Genomic DNA, 15319 nt, shown 5'->3' with positions numbered 1-15319 from the left:
AGTCTCACTCTGACCAATAAACAGCCACAGCTTGGGTTCTTTTTGGATGGAAAGAGGAATTGTGACTTGGTAGGAGCTGTTGAGAATAGTGTTCCTAAAACGACCAGCCCATGTCAGTGCTCTGTGTGTTTCTTCTCTGTCCTCCTTTGTGTAGCCCAAAGAGTTGCAGGAGCTACAATTGCCTATGGCATTCCCCTGCACCTTCTGATTAGAGCTTATGGTTAGGTAACTGAGGGCCAGAACTGTCCTATCTGTCCTGTTCTTCTCCTCAGTGTCAGAGTAAATACATTCAAGAATCAGACAGATTCTTCTCAAAATTTAACCTGGAGAAACCACTGAGCCAGCTGTGCCTGTTTCTCATGCCACCAAAAGAGTACATGCAACAAAAAGCATGTTGGTGACCCACACATGGAAAGGGTTACCCATGCTTCTCTGTGTGTCTCTAGGTTTCCCTCTCCACCTCAAAGGAAACAAGTGGACATTCTTTGGGTACACCAGCTTTTGTCTTCTTGGGTTGGCTCAAAGGTATCCTGGGGAAGGGTGGTCACAGGAGAAAAATCTGAAGGAAAAAGTGAACTTCCCAGCAAACCTTTCTCCTCACCTTGCTGCTCCAGAGAGCCTTTCCCCGAAGTACAACCTGCAGTGAGGAGAGAAACTTGCCTGCCTGGTGAAAAGTGAAATAGAGGAAATGAGGGACTTTGACTAGAAGTAGGGGAACTGAGAGGGGTCTGTGCCAAGGAGCACTGGAATGGCTGTCTCTGCACCTACTTGGTAGCTGCCTCTAAGTACTGGCCCCATGCTCTTTTTTGATCCCAAAGAAAAGCCACGGGAACACATTCATTTTCTAGGTTCTTTTTGTTTTTTGTTTAAATAAATAGTAGAGCAGTCATTGGAGGTCTTAATTCTGAGTACTGAAAACCGTTGGTTGTAGAACAGCAGCACCTTTCATTTGTCCTTCAAATGATTTAGAAACCTGGTAATTACAAAAGGAGGGTCAGGGCTTACTGGAGCTTGTTGCTGGTCTAAGAGATAAGAAAGTTGAGCTCTGGCTCTGCTTCCTTCCCTGGGAAAGGGCCGGAAATATGTCCTGGGGAATGGCAACCCCAGCCAGAACAGGGAAGAGGGTGGTGGGCTCAAGTGGGCAGGGGGGGAGATAAAAAGATAAAACAGTTCCAGACAAGGAACTTCACAGTATGGTGTCCCCCTGCCCATACGGACGCTCTCATGCTCTGGAGAGCCAGCAGTTCATCATGGATCGAGGGGCACCGGCGCCCTGGGAGGAGAACCCAGGGTAGTCACCACGTGCCTTGGCTCAGCGAGGAAGTTCACAGTCATCTCGCCAAGCCGCTATCCCAGCAGGCCGCCACCATCCCGGGAGGAAGCGGCTTCCCTCCCGCCGCGCGGCCGGCTAGGGAAGGAGAGAGGAAAGCTGAGGCATGCGAGAGGGCGCATCAGGAAGAAACAGTCCTAGTGAGAGGGGCCCGGCGTTGAGGGCACAGCTTAGACACGGGTATGTCTACAGGTTCGCGAGGTGCCTGAGGCCGAGGGGGTGGCCGAGGTGGAGGGGGACTCCTCGTCTGTCGTGTCCCCCTGCTCCTCCTTGTGCAGGCCGAGGCTGATGTGGCTCTGCAGGGCCGCCGGTGTCAGCCACTCCTTGGGCAGGCAGCTCTGGAGGAAGGGGATGCACGAGCTGAAGTAGGCCAGGCGGTTCACCCAGCGCGGGATCTCTTTCCCGCATAGGATCTGCAGAGCGAACGGGAAAGGAACATGGTTAATAGAGTCAAAGTATATGTATGGCTGCAATAGTGTCCTCATCAGCACCGCTGTCTCAGCAGGACGAAGAGAGCTATTTGAAAGCAGGGCAGTCAGAAAACAGCTTTATACTCAAGCAATTAGCCTGCTAGATGTGCATAGCGAGCCCTGCCAGCCACAGCCCTGGATCAGCAACACGGAGGAGATGGGCGAACACGGTCCTTGGCCCTCAGCTCCTTTGGCTGCTCTGCTCTCCAGCTGTTCTTTCTGCTGGCCTTTCTTCCTCATGTTAGCATGCTAGGTCAGCAAAGCCATAAATCACTGTATCTGAGTCTCATTTATATACTGTAGCACATTGCCTTATAATTTCTTTGTATACTGTTTTCTACATATGAGAAAGAAAATAAAAAGCATAAATACCTAGGATCTCTCAAAGCTTGTTTTATCATGCATGCCCTTGGCATTGATTTGGGTTACATGCTGCTAGCAAAGATCCTGTTTAGCTGGCAGTTGTATCATATTCAGCAGAACAAAACAATTTAGTGCATACTGCAAACCCTTTCCTCTCTAGCATTTGGCCACATATACACACAGGTGCCAGATTTCAGTAACTATATCTGTGTTAGGCCACATAAGGAAAATTTCCTTTGGCATTTTACCATTTCCCTTACCAGACACAGAAGGAGCATCTGCAACTAACCAGCTGGGTTGCTTCAAGAATCAATCTGTAGTAAATATACTGCCTGTGTATGTGCCCTATATTGGCACGCTAGAGGCTGAGGCAGCTTCAACATTCATGATGTCTGAGCTCTCCTTCCCTCTCACAACTGTCCCCTCTAAAGCAAGACAAAGGAAATTCTACCCTGCAGATATTGTTTCATGTTTTATGTGAATCAGTGGTCCCAGAAGTTGTCCATACTGTATCTTATGCTAATAATAAATTCCCTTGCTCCTCATCCCATAACCTCCAAGCTTAAAATTATGCTTAGTTAATTAAATACTAATTGCTGCAAAAACTAAGAGGGTGTTTGATTGTTGAAGAGAATATTTGTTGAGATGTTTGCTGCTGGCAACAGAAATATATTGCTTAGACATTTAAACAAGGTTTCAGGTTTTCTGTGCAACCAAAGCAATTCTTGAGGATGGGCCATGTGTGACACTGTAACTTTTATGGTGAAAGAACAGCAGATGTGTCTGTCTGGGATAGAAAAATATAAGTCCTGCTCCACTAGTCACCATGAATCCAAGGAAATTAGCTTATCCCAGCAGCATGGAATTGCCAGTAAAGTGTGGAGAAAGCAAAACCCTGACTGTGCTAATTTGACTAGGGAAATCACTTTACTTCAGCCTGCATTGTTTCAAAGTGAAGAAATCGTTTTGTGAAATTGAAGACATTGTTACTAGAGCTAAAACAGAATGATTTAACTGCGAACATTACTTGCAAGCATAGGGGCCCCAGTTCTTTACCCAACACTTTATAAATTATAACCTGAGTTCTCAGTAGTGCTGCACTCTACTTAATCTCAGACACAACCATATGTATCTGTATTCTTAAGTGTTGTTTCTGGGACAATTTCTTTATTAGTAGCCTTAGTTTCCTTTGTTAAACTCTATCATAAACTTATATCCTCCTCACATACCTGTTAGACTCATTCATAGAAATGTTAGTCTGATTTTCTCATCAGATATATCCTCATTTTCAGATGAATACTGCTGAATTGCACATCACTTAAAATTTTATTCTGTGCATTCTACTGAGGCAGTGAAACTGAGCTAAAGCCAACAAATACAGTAGAATTGTCTCTGGATTTTGTAGTGTTTCTTTTTCTCCTCTCTAGGAACTTAGGCAACATACAACTTAGGCATGACTGTTTGCGGATATGTGCATGCATGTGTACATTTGAGTAGAGTTCTCAAGCAGTCATAAGCCATTGAGGATTTCCCACAGACATTATTAGGATAACAATGATGTTTTGAAAAAAATAGCAGAAGCAACAGAATAGGACAAGGTAAGAGTGTCTGGAATAGCAATACTGTTTTAAGATTTGGCTTTCTTTTCTAAGCAGATCCCTGGCAACTGAAATAGCACTTCCCACTATGGAAGTGATGCTGAGGCCTTTTATTTTTTTTTATGGGAGCTGCTTCATCCAGAATGAATCAGTGAGGCGAGGAAGAACCATAAAAAGAACTGAGAGGTGTGGGTGTTAGGCTATCAATCAGCAAAGGGCAGTTTGAGGAGCTTAAGAATAATGAAGTCAAAGTGTTTTCCTTTCCTCAGTCCTGCTTGTCCTTACCTCTTGCCAGATCAGCCTCTGTACTGCTCTATAACAGAGCATGAAGCTCAACAGAGGCAAAAAGGCACCCGTAGTGAATGCCAATAACACTACACGCTCCTCTGTTTTCAGCTCCTTGCTGTGAAGTCAGTTGTTCTGGAGTATCCAGCACTACTTAGCTGACGGAGAAACTGCAAAAAAAACTGATCACAATGGGATTAACCCAGCCAAGCTTAAACAAAACAGCACAAGCAAGATGAAGTAGGCGTTTTCCAGTTGTAGCTGGATCCACAGAAAAATCTACCTACCTGCCCCTTCAGAGTGATTCTTGAATGAAAACTGCATATTGGAACAATAATTTACATAACCATGAGTCATACATCGTTTCCAACAGCAGAATTCTATTTATTTATTTATTTATTTTTAGGCATCACATTTGCCAAATGATTGTTTTTCTTCAAGGAAGGCAACTCTATCTGCAACAGGGTATGTGCATGTCCTTTCAGACTCAGCAGATAAACTGTTACAGGTCAGGAACAACTGATGTCGACCTTCATATGAAATTAAACCACTATCATCCTTTCAGGAAACAGCAACCACTCAAGAAAACGTAACACACCTGACCTTGACACTTCACAGAGAAGCAGTTGAGCCTGTATCTGGTTGACCAGAGAAGAAAGTTTAAGCAGCAAACAAGGAGAGAAAAGGGCTAAGCCTATGTGAGACATAACTCTGAACAGTACCTCAGGTGTTAGTTATAGCTGAGATATCTATCTGAGGCAGGACAGTGCTTGAGATGGGCAACCCCAAGGAGTACCTGAGAGGCTGGGCTACTAGTAGGAAAGCTTGAAGCACTTCAGCCAAGGTAGGGATTCCTAAGCTTTGCAAACCCCCTATGATTGCATACACCCATCATTACTGAGCATAGCTTTTCCTCATCCTTTCCGTGCTGTAAGGTCCCTAAAGATTTTCTGCTTACCCCGCCGAGTCCCTCACTGCCATAGACTGAAATCCAGCATGATGTGATAGTGAGTGTAGCTTCTAATTACCCACCAAGAGCCCGTCCCCATTTCTGGCAGAAACTTCTCTGGAAGCTGCAGGTACTTTCAGCTTCCACTGTGAGGCACCTCGCGATAGAGAGACAAGTCTCACAGCTACAGCTTCTTCTGTAGACTCTGCACAACAGCTGCAAATGACCTAGCTCGTGTCTGTAGAGTCAAGTGGAAACAGCAGTTCAGACATTCGTGGCAGAAGCCAAATGTGAGGGAGAAATGGAACTTGACAGTTTGGGTGCTATTTCTGGGCAGCTGTCAAATCCACACCAGCTTTTCAACTCATCAAGAAGCAACTAATTTGGGATATAAAAAGAGCCTCTAAGCATCTTAAGCCACACCATTTTGCACTGAACAGTCCCTGGGTAAAAAGAACGAACAGCCCTGGGACTAACGACTGCAACCTATGACTCTTTCCTCCCCCAAATGCCCTAAAAACTAAGATTCACATAGTCCACTCAACAAGACCTTTTCTGTAAAGGTCCAGGGGACCTATGTCCGGGGGAACACACTTAGCCTAGTAGCTGAGATACATTAATGATACATAGGATGATGCTAATCAATGATTATATTTCCTTAAACAGTAGTGATATGCTCAAGTTTATTAAAATATTTTCAAAATCACATTGGATGTTTCAATATTTAGAAAATAAACTGGAAATAATAACATGAGATATAGAAAATGATGCAGTGCAGATAGCAAGACACCATAAATAGACTGCATGCCTTTTTACTTTTTTTAAATTCAAGGCTATAGAGACCAGCAAACACATGAATTAGTCCAATTTTTGTTTCTACACTGAGGCTTTATGAGTTCTGCACTGAGCTTCTACTAAATCCCCCACTGGGATGCTAGTGGGTGCGTGTCAGACATGTCTCTGCAGTCCCGTCTCTGCAGAGGGACAGAGCTGCCTCCATGGAGGGTCTGCATGCAGAGAGATGCCAAGGGCAGAGAAGATAGCTGTGGGCCCAGTGAGGCAGGTGCAATGACAGCACCTCAGCACTTAGGGTTCACCCTCACTGACCAGACCTCCAGGGGAAAGGCAGGGTGGCTGCAAATGTGACCAAATGACATCTTGATGAACCACATTCAGAGCCAAACTATAGCTGGCCTCACTATTTAGTAACGTACCAACACTGCAGCAAGGCTGTACCCACTCTGAGCATGAATGTCCTTGTAACCAGCGCTTGTAAGTACAGTCAGCAGCTGTAGGATCACACGGAAGCAAAGGGCTTCAAAACAGATGACCATAGATGAATACAATTAAGTCTGGGCTTGTTAGTGACATTTAAAATAGCAGCTCTCACCACATGAATGAACAACTAATTCATTTGTATAATCATGCCGTTCTTCATGGTGCAAAGACGGACACTCTTTCCCTAGCAGGTGCTGCTTCCATCCTATGATTGAGAAGAGCCATGCCTCATATGGCATACGGTCATCCCTTCAAGTGTTACGGCCCTACTGAACATGACCAGGCCAACTCTTGCCCACAGAATGATGGGCATGAACAGCATTTTTTTTTCTCTGAATAGCTAATCAATAAAACTCTGTGTTTTGATCTCAAGCATTGTTTCCTGACATTACTAAGCAGCAAGGTATTGAGGACGGGGATACATGGAGGAGAGAGATAGAGAGGGAGAGAGAAACTGCAGGAACATGCAGAGACAGAAAGACATTGCCATCCATAGTTCACTGAACTATTAAGCAAGTCCTCAAAATCCTATCAACATACCTAAGTGTTATGTTAATATTTCTGACACATTGCATTTATAACTGATATTGGTGAAAAGGACAGGGCTTTTCCTTGCCATCTTCACTTGGAAAAAGGAGGCATCTCTTTTCATGCAGCTGCATACACATAGACTTGAAGGCTTCGTGTTGATGTGACTAGAGATTAATTCCCCAGCTGGTATGAACTGATTTAGCTTCAAGGAATTATGTTTATTTATAACAGGTAAGGACACAGGGCTTTTGGGTTTGGGAAGACAGCTGCAAAAACAAAAACACACACACAGATAAAGCAAGCTGCAAAAGAAATGGTGCAAAACCTCTAGATTGACACAAGCTCCAGAGAATTTGACTTTTTTTTTTTTTCTCCCCTCTCAAGTTTACTTTTAAAACATCTTCATATTCTGTCTCTTTGGCTAAATGGACCACTTTAAAGTGAAAACCTGGAATAAGTGCAGAGACATGCAACAAAATCAGACCACTTTCAATCTAATTGAAATAATGTGCTAATAATGCGCCTTTGGGCACAGTTGATTTCTGTTTTGAATTACCATCTTGCCATCTAGTACCATCCACCTGGGCAAGTAGATAGAAGAGATTAAGGGATAAACACCTTTCAGCTCTCTTAGTTTATCTGAGTTATTTTACTAATCTTTTGTTAGACTAAAAGACTCCTTCAGGACTGTAAAGGTAGAAAGGTTAGGATGGAAAAGAAGCTTATGCTTTTATAGCAGCCTTCATTCTAAGGTGTCCAAAAACATTTCATAAATTTGGTGTACAAGCTATATCTAGAAATCTTTCTCCTGAAAAGGAGTCACGTTAAACTGGAATGCAATATAGCAATCACTGAAACAGTATGCAATCAAACCATACATACTTACAGACAGAAGTGAGAGAAAAATAGTATCCATCTGAAACCATAAGGATAAATTTATGGATGCAGGATGTCTTTATTAATAAACGTCTTCTAAATGTGTGCAGTATTTAAAAAATATGGAACAAACACAGCCTGTTCCCCATAGAACTAATGATATTCAAAGATTAGTGAAATCAAACAAGTATTTCCATCAGCCTCAGTGAGGCAGGCACAAGAAAAACTTTTTCATACCTTGCAGTTGTTCCCCACACACACACACTTACTACCCATCCGACATGCTGTGTCCTCACTGCAACAGAACAGCACACCTGCTTTTATAGAACAAAGCAGCTTTCTCACAAAGCCACCCTTTCTTCTCATCACAAAAGGGGCAGCTGAAAAGGAATTGTTAACTAAGGAAACCACAGGTATTACTTGGCTACTTAGGACATGCTGAAGTCTGGTTTAGAGAGCTGCTTCCTCTTCCAAACGCGACAAATGACACCTGAAGTTTCCCTTTCCGGTGTTTAATCCTTTCTCCCAATAGTTTTCAGGCTAGGGAAGGCTTCCTGGGTTTTAATATCATTATGAACAGAACTCACATGTATCTGGAGACAACCTTGAAAAGCTTTAGGATTGAATTATTCATCAATGGTTAAAAAGTTGCCCCCTTGTTCATTTCATGACTCAGCAAATCTGCCTTTTTCAGAGAAATTGCTGAAAGTCAAACTTCAAGGAAAATAGGACAGAAGGTTTGTTACGTGCCATCAGTCTTGTCTTGGTTGAGAAAGTAGGAGTGAATAGCTAGAGAGAAAAGAATATGCTCTGACCCGGAGCTCCTAGCACTTCAGCACAGCTGCAGGCACTCGGCCACTAAAGTAAGCTCCCTTTCTTTCTACCAAGGCTCCAACCATTGTGACAAAAGACAACCAAGGCACCTGCACCATCACAGAAATACCTATCACCTTGGAAAGGTGCAAAGTTTAGGGTTTAGAGGATTCTCATCTTCTCCTATATCAAAGAAGAATGGGTCCAAGCTCACTTCATTAGCTTTTCTAAGGTCACTCACCCAAGACCACCCATTACCCAAAATATAGCTTTTTTCTACAAGATACTGAGGGCTATGACCTTTTCTGTAGTATCTAAATTATACATAGAGATCAGAAAGAGTCATACCCCTTTCCAGAATAGTGAGCGGAAATAAAAGAGTAAAACAGTGGTCTTCTGTTGCTGCAGTCCTCAAGTGAAGTTCCCACACTCTTCAAAGTGAGTCAATCAGTGCTTCTCAGTACATTTTCTAATTATGATAAGCATCATCTGCATATTTTGTCAAAAGACTCCATGAGACATTATTGCTGATTCATCATTGTTAAGACTACAGGGGAATAAAAGGGACCATCTTCTCTGGTGCCTGAAAGCTCCACTTCTTTGATAATGGTCTCCTGTGGCTCAAAGCAAGGTGCTGAAGAGTTTCCTTATAAAGTGATCATTCCAGTTGCTTGGCAGTAATCACACTGATGAAGGGAATAAGAGTGATTTCCTTGAGTCATTCTACTTATCTTCCAGTTCAGGTGTTGATTCATGGGTGATTTTCTCCCTCCCAACAGTGCTGAGTTCCCCTTTCTCGAGAAAGGCGGTAGCAACTGTCATCCTTGTGGTAAGAATGGGGCTCCATGGTTTATCTAGGACAGAAAACTTGAGAAGCGTAGAAAATTGCTAATGGGAAGACAAATGAGTGATCTTCAGTTTGCAAAAGGGCTGAGCACTGATATTTTTTTCAGAATCTTTAAGTCACGGTGGCATGGTATGATCCTCACCCACTGCTGAAGAGCATCACCAAACTTAACCTGGAGCAGAAAACTTTCATAAAAGAAAACTCTGATCCTCAAGCTACTGTTATCCAAGCATTGCTGCAACCTGCAGCTTCTCTAAAGAGCTGGAGTCAAACACCACACGCTCACCGTATGTCTGTGCATCAGCAGGGCTTGTGTTCTTATATGCTCACACTGAACCCCCATACCCAACCTTTCACTTTACATTTAGGGGTGCAAGCCTTAAAAGAATGCATTTGCCTTGCCTAATCTCTTTCTTTTATGAGTTCAAATTCCATTTTGGATCTGCAGGGCAGTCATGAGTCACACTCCTGCCTTGAAAAGAGCCTCTCTGACAAGCTGCTTCATGATTCCCTGTGTCTGCATGCACCTACCCCTCTCTGTGCCCAAACAGCATGGTGGTGACATGCCCTGGTGACAGTGTGTAGAACCCCATGTCTTTCTTGGTCTCTGACATTATTCATAGCATACGTCCACGTTGCCCATGGCTGTAGTGAGGAGCACTCCTGCAAAGCACTGGAATGGTTGAGTCCTCAAACTTAAAGCTCCTTGCAGAAAAACTTATAGCTAGCTGAGGAGTTACTCTGTTGGGGTTTTTCCTAAGGACACATCTATTTTATAGTAGTTTAACTTCTTCCATACTGCGTACCTTGTGCCTACTTGTATTGAAAAGCAGGATATTCAACAAGGAAGTTACAAAACACATTATGGCAGGAACTAATTATTTTATCTTCTCTTTTTCTTTTTAAAGGTTATTCAATGTTACATTTTCCCATACTGCAAAGTTTAAATAGCCTCTATTCAGCTTTAGAGCTGTTCTGGTGTAATTCACAAGGGTCCTCTGATCAATAATACTTGTAAGCAATAGAGGAAAAAAATCTATGTTTTTCCAATACATTTTCCCCCCTGCTTTTTTATGGGTTTTGGATGGTGTATATTATAGTTTTTATTTTTATATTATATATATACATATAATATCAAAAAAGGCACTCACTTCCTGAAAATTGCAAATTTGTATCAGAACATTGATAAGTCACTCTTGTTTCTTTGCCATTAAAGAGTTCTGCAGATCATATAGAGTTGTTTGTACCATTGCATATGTACATTTGCATGCTAGACAGGCCTGGCATTTCAATTCCTGCTCAGAAGCCTTTTCAGCGAGCCAAGACGCAGACACTCCTCATTTCTGTTTAAAGAAAACCTGCAATCAGCGTGCCGCATCTCCACCATCCTCACCCCATACTTTTAAATAGCAAAGGGTTTCCAAAACTGCTAAGGACAGAGATAGTAGATCCAGCTATGGGCTGTGGCCTGCAGTCTGTGGTGCAGTTCCCCTTTTGTGAGTACTACTGCAGCCTTCAAGAAGCAAAGATACAGAAAGAATAGCTGTGCCAACCTCAGCAAGAGCAGCAGAGAAGTGATTGCAGTTCTTGTGCATCAGATGGTACGCGTTGCCTTTGTACTCCTTGCCCAGCTCTTCCATAATTTTATCCACGTCTTCTTCTGTGAAGTCTGTGGTGCCCAAGGCAATGGATTCTCTAGTTGAAAACAAAACACACAACAGGAGACATGGAAAGATATGGTGAAGATGCTGGACCCAGGCAAGAGAAGATAACAAGGCACTGATGCAAAGGCTAGGCTTAAAACATGAGCATGCATATCTGATGCTAACAACCCTAACTAATTAAAATGGATGACCTATATCTTCAAATTATCCACGAAGCAGATACAGCTCAAGCAAAAGCCCAAGAGCTTCCTACTCACCACCTGGGAAGCCTCTGTTCTGGGGGTCTGCTTGCTTCCCACCTTGTCCTTAGTCTCAGCAGAAACTTCCAGTAGGACAGAAGTGCCCTTGATGCATGATGTAGAAGATTTTTTCATGGTAGGGGCAAGGAAGAATCAAGCTGAGAACTTTATACACAAACATATATCTTAAGCCTATTGTTTCTCTCAGTACTCACTCAACACTGCCCAATCTGCTAGCTGGCAGTCTCCAAGACGCTGTCATGTCAACCAGCAGTCTGTGCCAATTGCCAGGGACCCCATCTCCCATCAACAGCTTCTTGAACCACATCCCCAAAGACTGAGCACTTTGAGTTGTGTCCTAATGACCTTCTCTCAGCCATTCTGTTCCTTATGATGGAGCAGTAATAAAGACAGGACATGACTTCCACTACCTCTCTGTGCAATACCCATAAATAGGTGAAGAAAGATCAACTCTATTTTCCTGCACTCCAGCTCTGCACAACATACTGTACTCCCGTTCAGACTGACATGAAAAATTCAAAACACTGGAAACAAACGTAACGGGGAAGGGAACTACCTTAATTTATAAGTACATTTTTAAACTCTGCTGAAGGCACTGTTCTCCATCTGGTGTACACCTTCAAAAATTGGACCCAGAGGACAAGATTTCCTCATATTCTCTAAGTTACAAAGTGGGAAAGGACGTGGAAAAGTACCCTTACTTGAATTTAAAGGTCTCGCCAAGTTCTACCGCACTGCCAGGTGTGATCTCGAAAATCCCACTGAAAGGGTAAGGATGCCCTCCATAGGCAAATTCTGACAAGGAAAGAAACATAATGTGAATGATGAATGAAGGCTTTGTCAAAAAAAAAAAAAAACCCCATAACTCTATGGGAGCTGTAAATATGGCTTAATATCAGCAGCAGAGTCTAGGATAACACCAAAAATCAGTTTCAGACAGATTCCAAAAATATAGTTTTCTCTGTTCAGTTACCTATCAGCCTGAGCATATCCTCACAACCTCACACCAGAGCAGATTCCATCAATGCTAATAATGTTGGTTTGCTGCAATTCCTGTAAAACTCTGAGCCTCCAAATTTGCACCTGTCCAAATGGTTTCCTGACAATGAAGAGATCTACAGTGAAGCCATCTAGAAATACTATAGAGGGATGTAACTGTTGATATCTAGCTGAAAAATGTGGGTTTTTTTTTTTTTTTTTTTTTTTTTTTTTTTTTTGAGTAGGGAGAAATCAGTCCTCTGCCAGAGAGATCTATAGGAAATTACTGAAAATTTTGCAGAAAACTGATTGCACTTCTTTAGCACATGACTCAAGTTTACAGGCCTCACCATGCCTTGTGATGGTCTTTGCAAGCCATCTCACATCATCTGTGAAAGAGATTCTGTGTTCAAGAGGAAACTTGGCATCCGAGAGCTTTTATTTCCCAAGTAGCATCAGCCAAAAGTAACACAAGTGAGACATCCCAAGCTATTCCTACTTAATGCTGAAGGAAATTGAAAGCCTATGATATTCGGTCCTTTGGCTTCACTGCACTACAGCCATTTTACCAGACTCCTTGACTGTTCCTTCTGCAGCAGATACTCGAATTGGCTTTAACACCATCCAACTGAAACAGCTGATATTTTCCAAAACTCATTCTTACCACATATTTTTAAGAGTTTAAGAGTACGGTCTCCCACCTGAACATAAAGATACAGCACCAGGCTAAAGAAAGCCTGAAATGTCACTTTTTTTTTCCCCCCCTCTCAGCCATAGTCTATGATGCGATTCACCCCAAATACAGCATGAAAAATCTCTGATACAGAAGGGCACCTGCTGAGATTTTACTGTTGTAAGGGTCAGAGTGGGTTGACAATACTATGATCAAGGCCTTCCAAACATCATTCAAGCATCTTGTGTGTTGCTGTGGCTATAGAAAGCATCACTTTCCAGTTGGGGTTTGACACACCAAGAACACCCTGGAACAATGAGCTGCAGGTTCCTGTCCATTCCTGTGGAACTGAACCACATTTTTCTGATGCCACCTGCAGAATTTGGTGTAGATCTAAAACCACCATAAATATACCATGGGCTTCCAGAATTCCCCAGGATCTTCCCCAGGATCCTTGTCCATACAGGAGCCTGTTTTAAGAAGTTCATCAAGAGCTCGATCTTTCCCATACAGAATAGATAGGACTGTGTTATCATACTGGGAAATTTAGAAAGTTGAGGTAGTGGTACTTCTAGAGAGTCTTCTGCTTTTTATGGATGTTTTCTCATGGTCATGCCTGTTCACCCTGTTTCTGATCTCTTCAGGAAGCTTGGCGTATTTCAGTACTTAGTAATGTCAAATCTTTCCCCTCATAGCATTTTAAAAGTCTCATGAAGAGCTTTCTCCTCCTTGTAATTCTGCTGTTTCAAAAGGACAGTTTTCAAGATCTGAATATCCAGATTCCAAAATTTCTAGATCATAGGGCATTGTTAAAGAATGACTTACCTAACACTGATCTATCCTAATACTGAATCAGCTAAGTATCCACTCCCATCTTCCCCTCCTTCACTGCAGGACATCTTTCCAACTTGCTTGGTCCCTCTTACCTGCCATTCTGCTACATATCCACCAAGCTCTAAAGGCTGCAGTCACAGGGTGTAAATAAGAAAGGCTACATATTCATGATTAAACTGCACAAGTTTCAGCTGGACTTTGAAAGAAAATTGGCTGAATTTTTCACTCCTCAAAACATCTCTTGCCAAAACTATAAATTTGGGAGCCTTTTCTCTATCAGATTGGCCATGAAATTGTCTCTAGGTTCTACAGGTAATGAAAAGGAAATACTTCATACCTCTGCCGTAGATCTCAATGCCAGAGTGGAAGACACCAATCCCCAAGGTTGAAGTGTATTCATTTATCCAGTACTACAGTAAGAGAAAAAACACATTTGAAAACATTTGAAGAAAAGAAACACAGGACCTTGGCCTATGCTATATCACCCATCTCCCTTCCTCAGGGCAACTTCTGTAAGGTCAAGAATGATTTTGAAGTTGTCCCAAAGCAAAGAAAGGCAAACAAACAGAGAATCCTCATAAATCTCCAGAAGTGGGCACTGTATCTGTACAGCTGGCAGCAGTTAAGTCAGATAAATAAATAAAATCTCATTTGATCCTCTTCTGATCCTCTCAAAACACCACCTTTCCCTGTATTCATATATAACTAGACATGAACCTTCATAGATCTAGCTGCTACAGGGTAAATGGATGTCTGATTTTTCGTCTCTCTTCCTATTTAAATAATTCACACTAATTTGACCAACTTCTTTTTAAGAGCCTAAATTAAAGAATACCAAAATATTTTCTGTACACTATTTTATATAACCTTTCCCAAGGCTTCTTTATAACAAGTAATTTTTAGACAGGTATACTTAATGCAATGAGTTTTTAGAGACAAATCTACTCCTCCCATAGGCCAGAGAAATATCATGCAGTACTTTTTGGTATGACAACAGTGGTTGCTTTATAGAAGAGAAAGAGAGAGAGAGAAAAAAAAACAAAATACAAAAACAGAAAGAAGTTTGAGCAGATTAGTCAACATCTTGCTCAAATGCATATACTGTCAAAAACTGTTTTCTGAAAAGACAAGGGTCTGCACTTGCAAAATTAGATCCGAGGTGACCACATCTTCACCTGTGTCAAAGGGCGAAGATTTTTCAATAGCTGTTCAGCAGCTTCATTGCTGTGAAGCTGTGAGGTGCATCACTTTTCCATTACATTGATAGCAGAGGGCTATCACAGTCCAGTACATGCATGCGCCCCTCCTCCAGCAAGCACTGCTCAGGGCTCGTCTCTACCATACCGTGAAGGGCAGTGCAGACTAAACAGCTAAACTAATTCTAGAGCAGCAGACCCATGCCAGAGCAGTGCTCTGCTGGAGATAATTAGCCCTGCTACAAAGCACAAACATTTATCAGATTGGCTGCAGAGCTGAGCTGCTGTAAATGATGTATTCAGGCTATGAGTGGCATCTGTCCCGCTCCAGGTATATTTACAGTTCACCAGGGGCTAACATGGAGGGAAGATGC

The 15319-nt window shown here is 42.4% G+C and overlaps 1 protein-coding gene across 1 annotated transcript in view; it reads right to left on the bottom strand.

The window, feature by feature from the left end:
* Window positions 1-1018: 1018 nt before the first annotated feature.
* Window positions 1019-15319, bottom strand: part of LOC112946679 (deubiquitinase DESI2-like) — a 46651-nt gene continuing 32350 nt past the window's right edge. The window contains exons 2-5 of the mRNA XM_026038567.1: window positions 14087-14159; window positions 11966-12059; window positions 10894-11035; window positions 1019-1743 (exon numbers count right to left, since the gene is read on the bottom strand). Coding sequence (XP_025894352.1) covers window positions 1501-1743; window positions 10894-11035; window positions 11966-12059; window positions 14087-14159 — 552 coding nt within the window. The 3' untranslated portion in view covers window positions 1019-1500. The remainder of the gene's footprint in view (window positions 1744-10893; window positions 11036-11965; window positions 12060-14086; window positions 14160-15319) is intronic.

The sequence above is a fragment of the Nothoprocta perdicaria genome, unplaced genomic scaffold, assembly GCF_003342845.1.
Source record: "Nothoprocta perdicaria isolate Ctin4 unplaced genomic scaffold, notPer1 scaffold_213, whole genome shotgun sequence".
Taxonomy (NCBI): domain Eukaryota; kingdom Metazoa; phylum Chordata; class Aves; order Tinamiformes; family Tinamidae; genus Nothoprocta; species Nothoprocta perdicaria.
Note: the sequence above shows the minus strand (reverse complement) of the source record. Positions and strands in the feature narration are given on the sequence as shown.